The 22,175-nt window shown below is 38.8% G+C and overlaps 1 protein-coding gene across 1 annotated transcript in view; it reads right to left on the reverse strand.

Annotated features, from left to right (window-relative positions):
* Positions 1–8,088: 8,088 nt before the first annotated feature.
* Positions 8,089–22,175, reverse strand: part of LOC140137695 (phenylalanine-4-hydroxylase-like) — a 94,183-nt gene continuing 80,096 nt past the window's right edge. Inside the window, exons 11-14 of the mRNA XM_072159450.1 lie at positions 16,510–16,605; positions 15,300–15,433; positions 13,710–13,825; positions 8,089–13,026 (exon numbers count right to left, since the gene is read on the reverse strand). Coding sequence (XP_072015551.1) covers positions 12,983–13,026; positions 13,710–13,825; positions 15,300–15,433; positions 16,510–16,605 — 390 coding nt within the window. The 3' untranslated portion in view covers positions 8,089–12,982. The remainder of the gene's footprint in view (positions 13,027–13,709; positions 13,826–15,299; positions 15,434–16,509; positions 16,606–22,175) is intronic.

Consider the following 22,175-nt stretch of genomic DNA (forward strand, 5'->3'; position numbering starts at 1 on the left):
GAAAAAGTATGTTAATTTTCCATTTATTGCTAACCGTATATTTTGAATGGGGCTGTCAGCCCTGTATCTTCGCCAGCCTCGTACGTCACGTGTTTCGCTTCCTATGCCGCCTGATGATGTGCGCCACATCATGCGCGTATTTTTTTTTTGGGGGGGGGCTTTAGGGGCGCCAGCCCCCCGGGGTCAAAGCAGGGGGCAGCCAAAACGAAGGGGCGGCGGGAAGAAGAAGGGGCGGCAAAAAGAGGGGCGGCGGAAGAAGAAGGGCGGCAAAAAAGAATTAGTAAAGAAAAAAGGGCGGAAAATGTGAAAAAATTGTACTATACATCAAAATGTGTTGCTTTGGGGGCGGTAGCGCCTATAAATCCTTTTTTTTTTTGCTCTTCACTTTTTCAAACGACCGTAAAAAAAAGAGGGGCGGCCGCGGTACGCCACTGGTCATACTCATTAGATTGATAAAGTTTGCTTCGAGGACTGTTAAATATCAAAAATATCAATTTTTAATAATTTGACATAAAATTTGTATTACATCGCGAATTTAACAAAATCAAAATTATTTGATATCAGAAGGACATTCCTCGTATTCAGAAAGCAATTCGATATGTCTGATGTGCTCTCATGTCCCACAAAAAATACTGTGCAAATGTTGACTGTCCTTCTTCACTTTCACTTCATTACTCGTTGATGGTCGATAAACGTCCCAATAAATCGGACTTAGTCACCGGTCAGTTCTACAGCATAGATATCCATGGCTAACGATGGTTAACTATGGAAACATGTTACTATGAAAGGACATCAAGAAAATTTTCTAAGTTATTTATTTCGAGACGAGTAATGGATATATTCTGTAGATTTAGGTTTTGTCTGTGACTGCTAATGTGCGGGGCTCAAACTCGGTGGGTGGGTGTAGTTCTGTCCTGGCAAGAAGAAGTTTATGTTCGTTAAGTCATCCGACCCCGGGGCCCCCTCCAAGGGGTCATTTGAGGTCAAATGACTAAAACTGCCATATGGGCATGAAACTAGGTCGTACGGGGCACACCGACACCGCCTGGCTAATAATTATTTGGTGCAGAAGGGACACTAAAATGAATACACGGGATCGATACACGTGAATTGCTATGCACGATTTTGATATCAGACGAAAATCTTCTGATACCGGGTTAGAAAATGATGAATATCTCCCGTCATGATTTTTTTCTCAAGAAACCAGATTTGGTCTCATAAACTTGGAAATACGTGTTGAACAGATATGATAGTCGCTAGAATGCGCTTTGAAAATTGGCCGTGCGCTTTGAACTCAAAATTTGACCATTTTATATTGCGTTGGTCCTGTTATGGACTACAGCGTGCAGCGTGTAGTACAGCTGCACTCACTGTAGGCAGTATAAAAGTCGATGACCATTGACCTCAATGGGGTATACAAGCTTAATCACGCACAACCAAGATCGATTACCCGGCTATTGTGAGTAGCCTTAGTTATGTCCCTCGACTAATTATTAGTTTAAAAGAGCTTTAAAGGTTTGAACCAAATGGCTAATCGTGGCTGTGGATTTAACCTACCATGGCGATTCCTGCCATGAAGATATAGGGTCGAAGACACTGTGCGGGGCTCAAACTCGGTGGGTGGGTGTAGTTCTGTCCTGTCAAGAAGATGTTTATGTTCGTTTTAAAGTCATCTGACACCGGGGTCCGCTCCCAGGGGTCATCTGAGGTCAAATTACTAAAAGTGTCGTATGGGCATGAAACTTGGTAGGTACAGTCAACATTTAAAACAACATTTTTTGAAGGTCATTTTGGGGTCATCCAAGGTCACCACGGGTCATCTGAGGTCAAATTAGTAAAAACTCATATATGGGCATGAAACTTGGTGGGTTCAGTCAACATTTAGAGTTATAAGTTTAGATCATTTTGGGGTCATCCAAGGTCACCCAGGGGTCATCTGAGGTCAAATTACTAAAACTGTCGTATGGGCATGAAACTTGGTTGGTACAGTCAACATTTAGAGCCAAATTTTTGGAAGGTCATTTTGGGGTCGCCAGGGGTCATCTGAGGTCAAATTAGTAAAAACTGTCAAACCATCAGCCTGGTAATCGGGCCCAGCCGAGAACCGCCAAATATGGTAACCGCCTAGTCTATTTTAAAACTGATGCATCAATGACTATGTTCATCATGTCATTATTGTATCATTCTCACATACATTAGGAAATGAATTTGGAGAATAGAGGCCTTGCATGTGACATATCATCCCGTAAATATGGCGGACTACTCAAATGCATTCAACAAAAGCATGATTGCAATCAAATAGGTTGATGACAACATTTGATTGAATGGACTGCACTCCGCCATAACTACGGTAAAGGACACCGGCTCAAATCCTTTGTTTGGAGCCAATCGATAATTTCATGCAGGGCATCTATACTTTCTGTTAATAAAATACTATGCTGACCTCACACTCCAGTAATTTCAGATCATTGAGCTCAGTAATACATCAAAGAATGTCTTCCAATTCATGAAAACAAATAGCTAATCTGCATATCGGATTAAAAGCTTGAGGCATTTCAATTGCAAGGCCCATTACTTATACACCAACAACAACATAGGCCTACAAGTGTATATAATGTAGCATGTGCACACATTATCATGTTGTGGATGGTGAATCAAGCTGCAGTGCCTACCCATTCCCAAATAAATGCAGTGACCAACCGGTGTTCACTCATGATTGACGTAGGCCTACTGATCATTATGTATGATTTAAACTCATAGGTTTTGGCAATTTGGGAGGGGGTGGGTTCAAAATGACCCCATAGGATTATACGGGGGTAAAAATGTCAAATTGCTCAAATACCCCTTTCAAATATATCAAATTATTTAAATAAATAAATAAATGAATGAATAAATGAATGAATGAATGAATGAATGAATGAATGAATGAATGAATGAATGAATGAATGAATGAATGAATGAATGAATGAATGAATGAATGAATGAATGAATAAATAAATAAATGAAAAAAAATTGAACAAATTGTAGCGTAGCATTAAAATCATAATAACCATTGCTGGCAGGCGGATTCGAACCAACGATATTGACATTACCAGTCTGATGCTCTAACACTGAGCTATGCCATCATCTAGTAATGAGGGTCGAGTTTTTAGCGTATACAGTGTTTGTCTGTGAAAATGCCGCCTTGTGAAATAAATAAATATAAAGTCTCAATTTTTAATTTAAATTTATTTGATAATTTTCTAACCTATATTTTCTTTAGAGCAGGGACAAATATTTCCCCTTTTATCCAATTTGGCCGCTAAATAAGAATCTACTTCTTTTATTACTGATTTAATTCCGCGATTTGTTCCATTCAGCAATATCAAAGATTAATGTCAAGCATCTCACGACAGATATTTAGTTGGCTTAGTGGTTTTGCACAGTGCTTTTTAACCGGGAGGTACCGAGATCGATTCCCACCTCTGCCTGCAATTTTTTTTCAAGACTAGGAAATAATAACGTGACATTCGCCGCTGACATTCGTACTGCAGAAGCGGAGTTGTAACTTGTTAAACGTTGCTCCTTCCTTAAAAGGGTACATTATTTTGGCACTACATTATTTCTTTTTTTCCACATTGCTGGTAGGCCCCTATTAAATATCAAATGGTCATAATTGGCGGTCACTTCAAATCATCGCCAACTGAACGAGGTTCAGGAATGTACTCTCATTGTTAATTGTTGGTTAATCCACCACTTGAACAGGACTTAACCAAAGCAAACAAAGACTTAAGCTTTTTTACGAATGCTATACATAAGTATAAGCTTATTATGCTCTTCAACAATAGGATTAAAGATTGGTGCTTGACTGGAATTACGTGCTAGTGTCATTGGTTATTGTTAAAAGGCAATAAGGTGTGTAATTGCAATATTTCCTCTGAATAGGACAGACTCTCTACATCGAACCATGGATGCTGGTGGTTCGAATTAAGCCCGATCCTGACTCCACTTCGCAGCGGTATGCGATGCTGCGATGCTTTTCAAACATCTCAGCATCACGCGATGAAATTAAAATGTACAGGTGGAGTCAGTATCGGGCTTTAGGAATAAAACCCAATTCGAAATGATGCGCTTGAGAATTCAACAATATAAATAATGGTAGCTCTATTATAATACACATTAATGATACAATTCCAAAATATAATACGTTTTCTGTCTTTGCTTGTCACGTGGTAGCGATCATATTTTTAAATAAGTTTCAAGTGAATAACAACAAGACAAGTGGTCGAGTGGTCTAAGGCGCTAGGCTCATAGAGTACTAAGCGTTGCGCCGTGAGTTCGAACCCCGCCTCTGCCAAACTTTAAAAGAAGTAAATTAAAATTTGACTTTTTTAATTTCATATTTGGGAAATGTGACTGGGAGAATTTATGTATGGTGTGGAGTGGTGTGATAGGGCATGTACTTTAACTGGCCGGCGCGGTCCGGTGACTAAGTCTTTATTGGGCGTTTTATCGGCAGTCAACGAGTAATGTTTACTTTCATCACTCAGCATGCAATTCTTGCTATGCTGTTTTCTTACTCTTTGTCCCATCTACGTTGTATTTCTTGTCCCTATAGGCCTACGAATGTACTATACTTTATACGTTTATATCACTTATTCCTGTGTCATTTTCTCTTTCATTTCCTTCACTTTCATCCTTAGTTTTCATTCTTTCCCTTTCATCCTGTTTTATCTTTATTTTTCCCCTTGTACCCATTCTGCACATTTTTATTGACTTTCTACATGCTTTCACCCGTAATCTCAGTTTGGTTGTTTCTTTTTTTTCTATTCTTTGGTTGAATTTCTTTTTTACATCAAATTCTTTTTTTCTTTGTTGAGTTTCATTACTTTCTTTCCCTTTTCTATCTTTATCTTTATCTCGTTCCTTTCATTCTTCCTTATTAGCTCTTATTTTCTGCCTCTTTGCAAAGGAAGAAAGTGTTGGAGAAAATATTGGGAATGAAAGGAGGTTGGGGTCCTTGGGGGGACAACAAAAAAGTGTTCACTTGCTTATAGTGTGGTTTTGTGTGGTTTGAACATTTGTTAGTTTTCTTATCATTTTGATTACCGTCATTATTGGGCTTTTCCAGAAAATAGATGCACACCCCTATAGAGGAGTTCGGATATCCGGACTTTTGTCCGGTCGTGAATGTTGGAAACCCAGGCTTTTAAAAGTGTCCAAAGGCGAAACAATCCAGCAAAAAGTAGTTCAAAATGCGAAATCCCCAATTTGAGAGGCTCATTGCGACATTTCTGTGATTTTTCATTAATTAATTTTAATTGCATTTCCAAGCTTTTCTGGAATAGCCTATATAACGTTTGAACTGAATATGAGATCTTTACTTGTTTTTTACAAGTAGGCCTATTCTATTTTTTTTTTCAAAGAAATTGTCCCTTGAGAGATAATTATATTTATTTACGAAATATGGGTCGTAAAGACGATATTTGAACTGAAACTAGAATGTTTCCAGGTAGAAGTCCATTATTAATCATTTTAATTTTGTTTTTCATTTCCTATCCAAAACTATCATCCACAGCATGTCCGTATGAGGTCGCTATAACGTGCACCCGTAAATATCAGATGATGTGCGCCACGAATTTTGGTGAAGTTGGAGGTTTCCCATTTTATTTCGTGTAAAATAGGTAATTTTGTTTAAAACCACAGAACATCATATTGCTGAAGTATATAGAAGATCGTAAAACAATTAAAAAAAGAGCACTTTACATAATTGTGCTTCTCAGTACATATGAAAATATTTTTATGGTCTTGAACTATACCAAATATTGTTGGCTACATAGTTTTGGCTCGAACTCCAGAAAGCAAGCCAAAGGAAAACAATCAGCTGTTTCCATTCAAAGCACTCCAAAGTCTAGGCCAGGTATGAGAATGATAAAAAAAAACTGCAATGTTTGAAAAAAAAAAAGCTGAAGAAATACGTGAAATCGGGTTAAAAAGGCCAAAATGGGCTGAAATTTATAGGTATTACTACTTCTAGCCATTTTTGCTTATTTTTGCGTTTTTCTCAAAAATTATAGCGCATTGGTGACAAGTAAGATATGTATATTATAGGGGCAAGGACTACAACTACTGCACTGAAAATTCAGCAACTCAAGGTAAGTAGTTATTGATTTATTGATCAAATATTGGTTTTCCTCATTTTTGACTGTAACTCCACAACTGTTGTCTGTGCTGAAATAAAATTTCCAGTGTAGCAGTTGTAGTCCTTGCCCCTATAATATACATATCTTACTTGTCCCCAATGCTCTATAATTTTTGAGAAAAATGCAAAAATAGGCACAAAATTGGGCAGGGGTGTAGTACCCCCTTAAAGGAAGTGTGGAAATTTGAACAACAAAAAAGCCTGAATTCAATCCGGTTTAAACCTGAAAATTCCAAGGATTAAATGTCAAATTTGATCTTAGTTGGTGCTGCATCCTCAGTATGACCAGGGCAAGCGGAGAAAGTGCTATTTATACCCATTGCTATACTGTAAATGATATCCAGTATAATTATTGATATGCTGCATTTGAGGTGCATTTTTGACTGGTCTTGTATGTCGAAATAAATCATGTTTGGCATCCAAATAATTGTATGAAGCTGTTCTTTTCAATATGTATTTTGATTTCCCCTTGGTCAATCCTTGTGAAAGATAATATGGTTCAAAATGGTAGAGAGATTTTGAGACACTCTGTAGTCACACCAGATTACTTAATTTTCTAATTTTTCAAATTTTGGGTTCCAAGATGGGCTCTAGTGTTGGAGACCTAAAAAGAAGAAAAGCACTAGCCTGGGCAGCTTTCTGGAAACTGGAGCGCCTTTGGAGAAGCCCGTCCCTGCCAATCGAAACAAAAATCAAGCCGTTTCAGACAATGTGTGTTACTGTCTTTCTGTACGGGTGCGAGTCATGGGTAATTACCAAGGACATGGAAAACAAGATCAATGCATTTGCAACATCTTGCTACAGAGTCATGTTAAACATCAAGCGTGTGGATCTCGGATTCCAAATGAAACCATCTACAACCTGACCAACACCACTCCACCGGTTGCCAGAGTCAAGATTCATCAACTCAAATTTCTCGGCCATATACTGCGTCTTAAAGATGGCGAGCCTGTGAAAGAATATGCGCTTTATATTCCACCACATGGGAAGAGGAAACCGGGACGGCCGCGCACACTGTACTTACAGTATGTCCAGCACCTCCTGGGAGATACTGAAGGGATGCTGCATCCAAACAAAATTGTTTCGCTTGTCCAAGATCGCATTAGCTCCGCAGCCGACTGATGATGATGATATATTACTGAACACATATAAATTCAGAAGTCATTGTAAACAAACAAGATTTGAATGATTGTAGGCTTTAATTTTTGAACAAATCAGGTCCATTTTTGTTCATTTATTTAAAAATTAAAATTAACTGCTTTTTACTAATTATTTTAGAAAAGGGTCACTGCTTCTATCACAATATGTACTCCCATCCTCCCTGCCACTCATCCTCACACACTCAAAGATGATGTGATATAAAATAAATTGACACAAGGATGGCATTACAATTACAATAGGCCGAGACTTTGTCTGGTCGATTTTGTGTCTGTGCACTGACCAATTGAAATCCCTAACTCTAACCATAATCCTAATCCCTACCCTAATCTAACTTTTAGCTTAATCCTATATCTTAATGCTAAGCATATTGATGTTAGGATTTAGGGTCAAGATTAGGGTTTATAGCAGCATGTATCTCTGAAAAGATTAGGGTTTATAGCAGCATGTATCTCTGAAAATATTCATACAAAATTTAAATATTCATATAACATTTTGAATATTCATAAGTTAAAAATTCATATAAAATTTAATTATTCACTTTGAATATTCATGAAAAATTTGAACATTCATTAAAAATTTGGTCAGAAACAACCAGAAAAAATTGAATGTGAAAAACCAGGTGTTTTATTATACACAGTCACTAGTACACTAGCTGCTTAAAGCCTTAATGTACGATCTTTTTAAATTTGTAGATTTTTCATTTGTGTCTTCGAAAATGATAATATGCAATCATTAGGAAAGTTCCCAATACATTTGGACGCTTGAAAACATTGGGAATTTGCAAAGAAACAACATCATAAACTTCACCTCTATCACTCGAAATATCTCGCACTAATTGGATTAGGACGGCAAGTGTGGCCTCAGAGTTAGTCTCCTTGTGAGTCGTTCCGACATATTATTATAATCTTAAAATTATGATAATATGTCAGACCAACAGAAAATCATCCCGTTTTACTACAAATAGGGCGAATTTGACAGTTTGCTCATAGATTTCTGTTGGAACATGTGTAAGTATTACAAATATGCCAAAAAATCAGTTTTGAAAAATAAAGGTATATTCTGAAAAAAGATTGTACATTAAGGCTTTAATGCTATACTTGGGAAGAACCTATATACGCTTAGGGAATTTTTGTTGTTGACATTTTGTAAAATTGTTGCAAAATTGTTTTACATCTGGACACAAATCTGGGACTTGGATATAACAATGGGTTATTCCATTGAAAATCCACATTCCCCCTGTGGAAGATTTTGGAAATATCTGCAACAAGGGGAGTATGAATTTCAAATGGAATTAGCACATTAGACAGCTCCATTTGAAACTCACCCTCCCTCTGTGGATGATTCAGGTTGAATCTTTCTCAGAGGGTGTATGAAATTCAAATGGAGCTGGCTAGTGTGTTCTTTCCATTAAAAATTCATACTCCCCCTGTGGAAGATATTTCCAAAATCTTCCACAGGGGTAGTATGGATTTTAACTGGAATAGGCCAATGGGTCAAAATTCCTTGAAATATGGGTTCCCATTCAGATTCATGGAGGCACATCCCTAACCAAACCAAACTTGAGTATCCCTGGGACTCATCAATACTTGCTATAGTCTGTATACCTTTCTCGAGTCAGTAATTTAGATATTGTTTTTTATCGCATCTCTAAATGTAATGATGAGAAGTATATAAAAATATACATTTCCAGAAAGGAAGTAATACAATGAATCCAACTAGCATAATAGATTCCTGCAAAAATTAACAATTTTTTTGAAAATCTCAAAATTTGATTTTACTTTACTGACTCGAGGAAGGTATACAGACTAAAGGCACATTGTTGCCTTTGCATTTGTTATGCTTGTGGTGCACAGTGAGTCTGTATCAATGTGGCATGTTCCCTACAATTTAAAAATTGGCACAAAAGATCTTGACAGGCGAAGAGCGCCATCACATATCCAACTTCATTTAGTCAGTTAGGGTATACTAAAACAGATCTAAAAATAATCTTTTTATCATTTATTTTGCTTCACTCCGTGCAGAAATTGGCATGATAAATAATGTCCTTGTATGTCCATTTAAGAAAGCTAAAACCATAAAGCTTCTGGGAGCTCTGTTCCCTGGACCCCAACAGGGCTTTGGACCTCACATCATAAGATATTCCAATCATTTTGATTGCTCTGTTTTATCCCCCACCTCTCAACCTATCCCCAACCATGACATCTTGTGATGCCAGTTCTTAAATTCTAAATAACTGCTTTCTAATAATTGCTTATAATCTAAATAAACTATATAACTAAATAAACTTTAAAAATGATTTATTAATATATAATAAGAATGAAATGTCAAAATTTGTAGCAAAATATATAAGCATTCTGTTGATATCTTTCAGCCAGGTATGATTTCAGCCTAATTAAATTTCTGATAAAATATAGTTTATTTACAAAAACGGTAAGTAAAATACAGAATCTGATTAGGCCATCTTAATTAAATCCTGTGTCTGAAAGCTTGTGAGAAATTCAAAATCTAATGTGGAATGCAGTGTTTTTTACTGTATTTAAAAAAAAAAATTTATGTGTCAGTACAGGATTTCTGACAAGCATTTTGGGCAAATAATATCCAATGTTGTAAATGTTGGAATAGCAGACAAAAAAGTCACAGCTATAAACTATTATTCTTCTCTTTTATTATTTTTGTGTCCAAAATTTATGAAAAAATTGAAAACTTGAAATCAAATACAAATTTTGAGTCTTATTTTCGCCTTTTTGTTAAAAAAAAAAAAAATAAAAAAATGCATTTCTTGATTTTCAAAGAGGACTACGCGCACGATTTTACTAACATGCGCGGCAGCTTTGAGACACAGGATTTAATTAAGATGGCCTTAACAAGGCTAATTTTTTTACAATCTCTTTTCGCCTCTTCCATTCACAGACACAGAAGTCAAATAATATTTAGATGTAATTGAATACCTGAGTGGAAGAGGGGCCCCAACTCCAATTTTTTACAAAAATGAGTTAGACCCAGCATTAACAAGGCTACTTTTTTTACAATCTCTTTTCGCCTCTTCCATTTACAGACATATAAGTCAAAAAATATTTAGATGTAATTGAATACCTAAGTGGAAGAAGGGCCCAACTCCAATTTTTTACAAAAAATGAGTTAGACCCAGCATTTTATTGCCAGCAGACTGTTCTTCCTTGTGTATGAAAGATGAGCCAAAATCCACTCTCTATAAATAGTCTTCCATGTATACTTAATCATAGTTTTCATGGAAGAAAGGCCCAACTCCATGGAGTTGGGCTCTTCTTCCACAAATATTGGGTTAAAGAGGAACTTTGTTCATCCATGAAATCTGCTTTTCACTACAATAAACTTCTAACAATAGTACATGCAGCTTCATGCTTCTACTTGTGCAAATAATGGATAATTTCCAAATTTCTGTAGCTATTTATAACACATCTGCTTACGGAACTGCATGGCACTTGCAGCATATTAGTGGAAGATGGGCTCAACTCCAGCTCGTATTAAAACCTGTACCGTTGCCATGGAAACATCATACATGAATTAGAATGTATGTAATACTGTATGTCCATGTATTAAAGGTCCCCTGAAGATGAAAACATTCTGTCTGTAAAACATTTCCAAATATTAAGTTTTTTTCTTAATATCTCAAAAACAGTTTTGATGGAGTTGGGCCATTCTTTCACTCAGGTATTCAATTGTATGATGTACATAAATAAAGTTATAATTTCATGTTTGCATTTTCATATGAATACTGTGTTGCTGTATTACACCACTCTTACTTCTTCTTCCTATATACGTGCATACCTCAAATTGAGTATTGTCGCACGGGCTTAACGTGTATAGTTTTTTACCTATGCACGATCCTGGAACCTAGGATTGATTGCAGATATCAGAACCGGGATGGTCCCCTTCTCTTTTCGAATAGCTCTGACACTTAACGTGCACAGGGTTTGACTCTTCCTGTACACGGGACCAACGGCTTTACGTGACTTCCAAATCACGGACGAAGCACATACACTACCTATATCTGCACGTGATAAGCAGTGTATGGGGGCGAGAAGAAATTCTTCAATTAAATTCTGAAATTAATAACTTAACTGAATTGAAGGATTTCTGACCATATAGGAACTTTTTGGGAGGGAAGAGAATTTTCACCTAAGGCAAGCCCAAGGCTTGAACCCTCGTCGATCGTATCTCCCGGCCGGCAGCGCAACGCCTTAACCACTCGGCCATCTCGCCCTCTGTGAAATTGATATCTGGTGTTTTCAATGGCTGTCTTCATTTTGAAATTAAAATGTTTGTCTACTGAATGACAAAAATGGAATATCACCTGATTTTGCTCGTTCAATTATACAAAGAATATTATACATTATCATAAATGACATGGTCTGATCCACTTAGACTAAAGCAGAAATTTGTACAAAAACAGTTACCGTATTTCGTCAAATAGTCGCCCCCCTCAAATAAACGCCCCCCCCACCACTTTTTTCAACCAAGATGTTTCAAAAATTCTGATATTTCCATGCTATCTTGTGTAGTAAGCTCACATGGTCGATATTACCTAATGATTTTAACAGGAATTGTTGTGCTAAAAATGACCTCTAATAAACGCCTCCCCCCTTGGGAAAATGTAACGCCCCCGGGGGCGTTTATTTGACGAAATACGGTTACCATTTTCTAGCTCAGTACCTGGCATCCTTGGTTGCAAAGTTATGAACATTTTATATGTTCATTTTTTTCATTTGTGACACGATCAAGGGAAATGAGTCGGATGTTGCTAATATTGATTTTGAGATATTGGCAAAGAAAGTGTTCAAATTCTTTAGTTTTATATTGTTTTCTGCAATTGATAAATTGGCGTAACTTCGCAAAAACAAGTCGTATTAACATGAATATGTAAAAGTTATTTTCGACCAGGGTCGACATGCGACTCATTCCCCTTGATCATGTCACATTATGTTTTGTATTATCCTTTGCTCTTTATTTAAACCTATAATCTCAAATTCATTATTTGGTCTGATTGGAACAAAAAAGGTTAGGGCAATCATGATAACTAATTAATATACATAAATCAATTCTATACAACCAGATTGCCTTAACACTTCTTTTGCACAGTAAGAAAATATCTATACTGTGCTCTACATCTTATTAAAAATGTCATGTCAAATTTCTCAACTACAATATATATACAATTTATATTTTAATACTGCTGGAGTGATTTGTGTGCTTGTTTCTAATGCCCAAAAGTCATTAATTTGTCCAATTTCAATAACTCATTGTCTTGTCTTGTCTTGTACGCTTTCTATCCAACTCCCCTTGGTGGAGGGGTAACGCGGATAGGTTGGTGGTGCGCTATGATGAGATGAAATTATTTGAGGTAGAGGTTGGTTATTGCTTGCTTGAAGAGGTTGCTGTCGTTGATGCTGGTGGTGTGTTGAGGTAGTGAATTCCAGTCTCTTGTCGTTATCGGAATAAATGAGAAATGGGAAGCGCCGTTGCAGCTGAATGGCGCTTCCTAATTTTATATTGGTGTTTCTATAGATGACTTGTCATAAGAAAGCTACAGTGATGTTATAATGTACATTCAGGACTTCCCTTTGGTACTTTCTGCTAACTACAATTCTTCTGTATTCAGACTTATTTGAGTTTATTCACTGCATCCATTAGTATGTTCAGTTCACCTGAAGATGAAGAAAAAAATGAGAAAATAAAGATAAAACCATTAAAAACCAGAGAACCCGTCCTTGTTTTGCTCGAAAAATATTTTGGGAGAAGGAAATTCTCACCTAAGGCATTCCCAAGGCTCCTAACTCACACACATCATATTCTCCTGGTCAAAAGTGCAATGCCTTAACCGCTCGGGTACCTCACCCTCATTTCCCTTAAAGGATGTCTCCGGCAATGACAACATTAAGACTTATATGTTAGAAAATGAATTATCAAGCACGAATCACATGGTTTGATTTGAAACAAACTCATATTGACCATAAAACCGAATTAATACAGCTGTCTCTCAACATGCAAGCGTTATTCAAAATTGCCGGGCGCTGATATTGTCCAGTGCAATGATGTCCCATAAATACAATGAAGGCTGACAACAATTGAGCACAAATAACCATGACGTCATTGCACTAGATAATTTTGGCACGGGAATTTTGAATATCGCGTGTTGAGAGCTGGCTGTTTTTATTCATTTTTATGGTCAATATGAGTTTGTTTTAAATCAAACCATGTCATTCGTGCTTGATAATTATTTTTTTCACTTATAAGACATATAAGGCATAATGTTGTGATTGCTGGAGACATACTTTAAACAATACCCCCAAACAATTATGTGTTGAAGGGAAGCATGTACAACTATTACCTTTAAGATTGCTTGTGTATTGCTGCAACTTCTCTTTGCTGTCCAGTACTTCAATACTGCAATTATATGGATTGTATCGGACACAAAACGGTCTGGGTATCTTGGCTGCAAATGCCCTGTTAATATCAAGAAGTAAAATATTCAATTATATGTGTACAAACTATTAAAAATATAAAAAAACAAATAAGAGGTCCCAGAATAAAACCTTGAGTAACCCTACACACAGCCATTTATTATGACTACTTTTATCTAGGGCACTCTCAATTTAAAGCTTAGTGATTTTATGTAAGTGTGGGCTACCAGTGAGTATTTTGTGGTTCATTCGCTGGCAGTGATTCATCAATGGGAGAAAGTTTCTGCTTACCATGTTTAAGCCTGTCTAGTTTGATGGGGCTCGATCAAAAATTAACTTTGTAATACCTAAACTTACATTCATACATACTCACGATATAACGACGTTTCTGATTGGATTTGCGCCCTTTTTTGCTGGTCATAAATACCGTTTATGACCAGTACGCAGGGCATAAACAAGCTGCGTCACGCGGCGTTGGAACACAATTAACATGATCCATGATTTGCTAGTGTTGCGTACACGCGCATGTCACCGCGCCCATCTCACGCGGAGCGAAAAAGATGACGCGTATCACGCGTTGACTCCCGGCCGTTGACCTCATGAGCCGAACTGCTTCCTGCAAGTAGGCCTGCTCATTTTCTTCCAATTTATGAAGGAAAACGGTATGGAAATGTTATTTAAACTTGTAAACCCTTATTATTTTCATCTGTATTGAATTGCTAAGAATGTTGGTATGTATGAACGGGGTTCATTCATAGGATTTCGGGCATGATCACGCCTCGGGCATAAACAGTGATCATGCCCTCAATCCTATGAATGAACCCCTAATTAAATCATTAAGCCTTAAATTGAGGGCACCCTAATTAAAGTGGTAAACGACTGTGTACAATAACACGGATGAAATTAGTTAAAAATTAGAATTGATTCATACTAGAAAATTTACATTTATACGACGTTCTTTACATTTATACGAAAGTATCTCACATAAGTTGGGGCTAAAACATGTTATATCACTCATACATAAATTCTAGACAGTTCATTGGTTGATTACCATTTATCATTTTTACTATCACCCTCTCCGTGTGATAGTCTTTACCATCATAGTGCTCTGCCGTGAGTGCGCCTATGCCAAGCCGTCGCTGACTCTTGGACTTCGCCAATTTAGTTATGGGGTGGACCCCAAAATGTGAAGTATATCATCATAAAACATGGTGTTATGTTGATGAAAAATGTATTTCCTACCTTAAATAGTATTTTAGTAATAGAATTTATGCATGAGTGATATAAAACAAATATTAACTGTCTTAAATTTGTGTAATGGTCGAAATATGTATTGTTCCATTCCACCTCGTGATTATATTTCAACCATCACACTCATAGACAGTTAATATTTGTATACTATCAATCGCAAATTGAGACTCTTATAGGATACTTACATTATTCATAAACCTCACATGATGAAAATGATACAGGAATTGCAAGACAGCAAAAAAAAAATGATGAAACTGAGGTTTTACCTAAATTTCTGTAGAGCATCTAGGAAGCTGCTAGCTACAAAATAGAGAGTCTGAAATCCATCCACAGGGTAGGGAGCATCCTGAGCAATATATGGGTCAAAGGGCTTGGTCTCTGCTTTCCCTGTCAAGAAATACTGTAATAAGGAAAACAAGAAAGAAGACAAGATTCTAGATAAAAAGCAGTAACTAAAGGCCTATTTGCTTATTTTTTACATACAGCTAGGACAGTTGACCATCACTATGATGCTAACTTAAATTACTACAATATGCATGACTCTTGTTCACATTGGGAAACAACAACAATTAGATTTAGATGACCTGATGATACAAGATTTATACAGATCAGTCTCACTCTCGCTGATGAAAATGCTGAGGTATAAATCAATCAAAAGTTTTAAACTTCAATTATAGATTTAGACTTATTTGCTTTCAAATTTGGTCAAACTCAATGCCAAGTTCATAAACAAGTATAGTCATTTTTGCAAGTAAATGTTGTAAAGTAGCAGCATTATTAGTCAAATTCAATTCAACTGTGAAAAGTCACTACCAAATTATATCAAATGTTGTTAAGTAGCAGCATTATTAGTCAAATTCAATTCAACTGTGAAAAGTCACTACCAAATTATATCAAATATTGTTAAGTAGCAGCATTATTAGTCAAATTCAATTCAACTGTGAAAAGTCACTACTAAATTATATCAAATGTTGTTTAGGAGCAGCATTATTAGTCAAATTCAATTCAACTGTGAAAAGTCACTACCAAATTATATCAAATGTTGTTAAGTAGCAGCATTATTAGTCAAATTCAATTCAACTGTGAAAAGTCACTACTAAATTATATCAAATGTTGTTTAGGAGCAGCATTATTAATGACAAATTCAATTCAGCAGAAGTATCAAATGTTGTTTTGGAGAAGCATTAAGTCATATTCAATTAGACTTAATTTTATTTGTGTTTTCATGCCCGTTTGTTGAATAAACACTAATATTGTAAATTTCCCCTGAAGACTTCTAATTGACCGAGAGTGTAAACACCCACATAATTACTAATTTATTTGAAGTAATCCTTTGTTGGAATCTGATGTCAAAATTGCAACTTTTCATAAACTGCGCATGGGTCTACAATGACAACTACATTAAATCAAGTAGTTGATCCCGATCAATCTCACTTTCAATTAAACCTCTGGGAATCAAACATGTCTGTTTCTTACCTGTATTTCACCAACTGATCCCAGAAGCCCTGCTCCATAAGCTTTCATACCAGATGGCTCCTGACACACCCCAAACTCAACAGTGAACCAGTACACCTACAACAGAAACAGATTGCAATTGTTACTTAGCAAATATGTGAAGAGATAGCTACAATCTTAGAAATGATGTGTTCCAACATTCACACGTTCTTCTCACCACACTGCACATACTATTGAGTCAGTTGAAACCATGATTTACATTATGTATATTAGCATTGCCTCAATATTCCTCTCGCTCATATACTACATAATAAAAATTAATTTACATTACAACTTAATCTACACATGAACAACAATCAATATGTGAACAAAACATGGTGATGCACATCAGTAAAATGCTTCTTTCATTAAATGAGTTTTTAAAGAACTTCCAAAGTTAAGAACTTTTAAAGTTAAAGATGTACTTAGTTTAATATGGGTTGACAGAATATTCCAGAGATGTGGTGAAGCAATTGAAAATGCCCTGTCCCCCCATATATATGGTGATGAGGAGCATATTGTACAAATCTTAATTTAATTGTTGTAACATCCTCTCTCCTAATGTTTTTTTTTTCAAAGATTTATCATTCACACAAAGTCATACATGTACCAACTCTGCAATCACAGTCGATTGTCAAATCAACCTGAAATACTAGCTATTATATATACATTCCAGGTACAGTGAAACTTGTGACGTCACACTGGACAAATTCCATTCACTGTCAGAGGAGGTTTGTGAACGTGAATGCAATGGATCAAATACATATGCAACTAGAAACCACAGTTGTGTTTGACCAAACACGAATATCTATGCCCGTGGCCCACACTCTCTCTAACACCCCACCAGACCATCACTCTCTTATACTCCACCAGACACTCACTCGCTCTAAAATACCACCAGACTGGACCACACTCTCTCTAATACCCCACCAGACCCGCACTCTCTCTTATACTCCACCAGACACTCACTCGCTCTAAAACACCATCAGGCTGACCCATACTCTCTCTAATGCCCCACCAGACCCCCACTCTCTCTTATACTCCACCAGACACTCACACGCTCTAAAACACCAACAGGCTGACCCATACTCTCTCTAATACCCCACTAAGCCTTCACTCTCTCTTATACTCCACTATACACTCACTCTCTCTAAAACACCACCAGGCTGACCCATACTCTCTCTAATACCCTACCAAGCCTTCACTCTCTCTTATACCTCATCAGACCATCAATCTCTCTAAAACACCACCAGACTGGACCACATTCTCTCTAATACCCCGCCAGACCCTCTCTCTCTTACTCCACCAGACACTCACTCGCTCTAAAACACCACCAGGCTGACCCAAACTCTCTCTAATACCCCACCAGACCCTCACTCTCTCTTACTCCACCAGACACTCACTCGCTCTAAAACACCACCAGGCTGACCCAAACTCTCTCTAATACCCCACCAAGCCATCACTCTCTCTTATACTCCACCAGACACTCACTCGCTCTAAAACACCAACAGGCTGACCCATACTCTCTCTAATACCCCACCAAGCCTCCACTCTCTCTTATACTCCACCAGACACCCACTCGCTCTAAAACACCAACAGGCTGACCCATACTCTCTCTAATACCCCACCAAGCCTTCACTCTCTCTTATACTCCACCAGACACTCACGCGCTCTAAAACACCACCAGGCTGACCCCAACTCTCTCTAATACCCCACCCAGCCATCACTCTCTCTTATACTCCACCAGACACTCACTAGCTCTAAAACACCCCCAGATTGGCGCACACTCTCTCTAATACCTCACCAGACCCTCACTCTCTTATAATCCACCAGACACTCACTCGCTCTAAAACACCACCAGGCTGGCCCAAACTCTCTCTAGTACCCCACCAAGCCATCACTCTCTCTTATACTCCATCAGACCCTCACTCTCTCTGAAACACCACCAGACTGGAGAATACCCCTTTAATCCCAAAACATTGTGTCCCTTTAAGCGGTTAACCTCTTAACCCCCCATTGTACGTCTTGACGAATATTTGAAGCCTTCATCATTGCAAATACAGGTAGCTACCAAAATGCTACCTATTATGATACACTGTGTTAACTGGTCGTACCTATTTTGCTTTTTAAAGCAAATGAACTTTGACCTCTGGGGTTGCGGCTAGCATAGCATACTTCTAGGGTCATAGGCCATCATTGTACCAAGTATGAACCCTGAGGGCGCTATAGTAGTTGAGCTAGAGCTGTTTGAAATTTTACACATATTGCCCCCTGTAGCCCATGACCTTTGACCTTTGGGGTCGGTGGTACCCTAGGATGTATCTAGGGGTCATGGGCCATCATTGTACCAAGTATGGGCCCAGGGGCTACTTTAGTTCCTGAGCTAGAGGGGTGCAAAGGACTGATCTTGAGAAGGAGAAGGAGAACTAGAAACCACAGTTGTGTTTGACCAAACACGAATATCTATGCCCGTGATGACCACACCTAACCCCCTTCCCCTATTCACAAACGAAAACTTGGTGAGCACCATGTGAAACCCCTTGTTTTAAACTTTCATTTGATATACATGTAATGCTCATAACACTAGACTGGCTCACACTCTCTCTAATACCCTACCAAGCCTTCACTCTCATTTATACCCCACCAGACCCTAACTCTCTCTAAAACACCATCAGACTGGACCACACTCTCTCTGATACCCCACCAGACCCTCACTCTCTCTTACTCCACCAGAAACTCACTCGCTCTAAAACACCACCAGGCTGACCCATACTCTCTCTAATACCCCACCAAGCCTTCACTCCCTCTCTTATACTCCACTATACACTCACTCTCTCTAAAACACCACCAGACTGGCCCATACTCTCTCTTATACCCTACCAAGCCTTCACTCTGTCTTATATCCCATCAGACATCAATCTCTCTAAAACACCACCAGACTGGACCACACTCTCTCTAATACCCCACCAGACCCTCACGCTCATTTATACTCCACCAGACACTCACTCGCTCTAAAACACCACCAGACTGGCCCACACTCTCTCTAATACCCCACCAGACCCTCAGTCTCTCTACTCCACCAGACACTCACTCGCTCTAAAACACCACCAGGCTGACCCATACTCTCTCTAATACCCCACCAAGCCTTAACTCTCTCTTATACTCCACTATACACGCACTCTCTCTAAAACACACACAGACTGCTCCACACTCTCTCTTATACCCTACCAAGCCTTCACTCTCTCTTATACCCCATTAGACCATCAATCTCTCTAAAACACCACCAGACTGGACCACACTCGCTCTAATACCCCACCAGACCCTCACTCTCTCTTATACTCCACCAGACACTCACAAACGAAAACTTGGTGAGCACCATGTGAAACCCCTTGTTTTAAACTTTCATTTGATATACATGTAATGCTCATAACACTAGACTGGCTCACACTCTCTCTAATACCCTACCAAGCCTTCACTCTCATTTATACCCCACCAGACCCTAACTCTCTCTAAAACACCATCAGACTGGACCACACTCTCTGATACCCCACCAGACCCTCACTCTCTCTTATACTCCACCAGAAACTCACTCGCTCTAAAACACCACCAGGCTGACCCATACTCTCTCTAATACCCCACCAAGCCTTCACTCCCTCTCTTATACTCCACTATACACTCACTCTCTCTAAAACACCACCAGACTGGCCCATACTCTCTCTTATACCCTACCAAGCCTTCACTCTGTCTTATATCCCATCAGACATCAATCTCTCTAAAACACCACCAGACTGGACCACACTCTCTCTAATACCCCACCAGACCCTCACGCTCATTTATACTCCACCAGACACTCACTCGCTCTAAAACACCACCAGACTGGCCCACACTCTCTCTAATACCCCACCAGACCCTCAGTCTCTCTACTCCACCAGACACTCACTCGCTCTAAAACACCACCAGGCTGACCCATACTCTCTCTAATACCCCACCAAGCCTTAACTCTCTCTTATACTCCACTATACACGCACTCTCTCTAAAACACACCCAGACTGCTCCACACTCTCTCTTATACCCTACCAAGCCTTCACTCTCTCTTATACCCCATTAGACCATCAATCTCTCTAAAACACCACCAGACTGGACCACACTCTCTCTAATACCCCACCAGACCCTCACTCTCTCTATACTCCACCAGACACTCACTCGCTCTAAAACACCACCAGGCTGACCCATACTCTCTCTAATACCCCACCAAGCCTTAACTCTCTCTTATACTCCACTATACACGCACTCTCTCTAAAACACCACCAGACTGGCCCACACTCTCTCTTATACCCTACTAAGCCTTCACTCTCTCTTATACCCCATTAGACCATCAATCTCTCTTAAACACCACCAGACTTGACCACACTCTCTCTTATACCCCACCCCTTAACCAACCACACTCCTTGTCCCATCATGACAACCTATTGAGGTGGTCCAAGGAACCAAAATCAAAATGCCTACTCATTCCCTTTTAAGGGAGTTTTTGTCAAGTGATCAGTTTCCTTGACGTCGATTCAGGCCGTTATCATTGCAAATACAGGTAGCTAACAAAATGCGGCCTATTGCGCTACACTGTGTTAATAGTTCGTACCTAATTTGCAGTCTAAAGCCTTTGAACTTTGACCTCTGGGGTTGCGGCTACCACATAATACATCTACGGTTATGGGCCATCATTGTACCAAGTATGAACCCTGAGGGCGCTGTAGTTCTTGAGCTGGAGATGTTTGAAATTTTACACATATTGCTCCCTGTAGCTCATGACTTTTGACCTCTGGGGTCGATGTTACTGCAAAAAATATCTAAGGGTCATGGGTCATCATTGTACTAAGTATGAACGCTGAGGCGCTATAGTTCTTCAGCTAAAGCGGTTTTAAAATTTACACATATTGCCCCCTGTAGCCTGTGACCTTTGACCTCTGGGGTTGTGGCTAGCATAGCATACTTCTAGGGTCATAGGCCATCATTGTACCAAGTATGAACCCTGAGGGCGCTATAGTTTTTGAGCTAGAGCTGTTTGAAATTTTACACATATTGCCCCCTGTAGCCCATGACCTTTGACCTTTGGGGTCGGGGTACCCTAGGATGTATCTAGGGGTCATGGGCCATCATTGTACCAAGTATGGGCCCCGAGGCTTCTTTGGTTCTTGAGCTAGAGGAGTGCAAAGAAGTGGTCTTAAGAAGGAGAAGGAGAAGGAGAACTAGAAACCACAGTTGTGTTTGACCAAACACGAATATCTATGCCCGTGGCCCACACTCTCTCTAACACCCCACCAGACCATCACTCTTTTATACTCCACCAGACACTCACTCGCTCTAAAACACCACCAGACTGGACCACACTCTCTATAATACCCCACCAGACCCTCACTCTCTCTTATACTCCACCAGACACTCACTCGCTCTAAAACACCATCAGGCTGACCCATACTCTCTCTAATGCCCCACCAGGTCCCCACTCTCTCTTATACTCCACCAGACACTCACACGCTCTAAAACACCAACAGGCTGACCCATACTCTCTCTAATACCCCACCAAGCCTTCACTCTCTCTTATACTCCACTATACACTCACTCTCTCTAAAACACCACCAGGCTGACCCATA

This window comes from Amphiura filiformis, chromosome 17 (assembly GCF_039555335.1).
Source record: "Amphiura filiformis chromosome 17, Afil_fr2py, whole genome shotgun sequence".
NCBI classification, from domain to species: Eukaryota; Metazoa; Echinodermata; class Ophiuroidea; order Amphilepidida; family Amphiuridae; genus Amphiura; species Amphiura filiformis.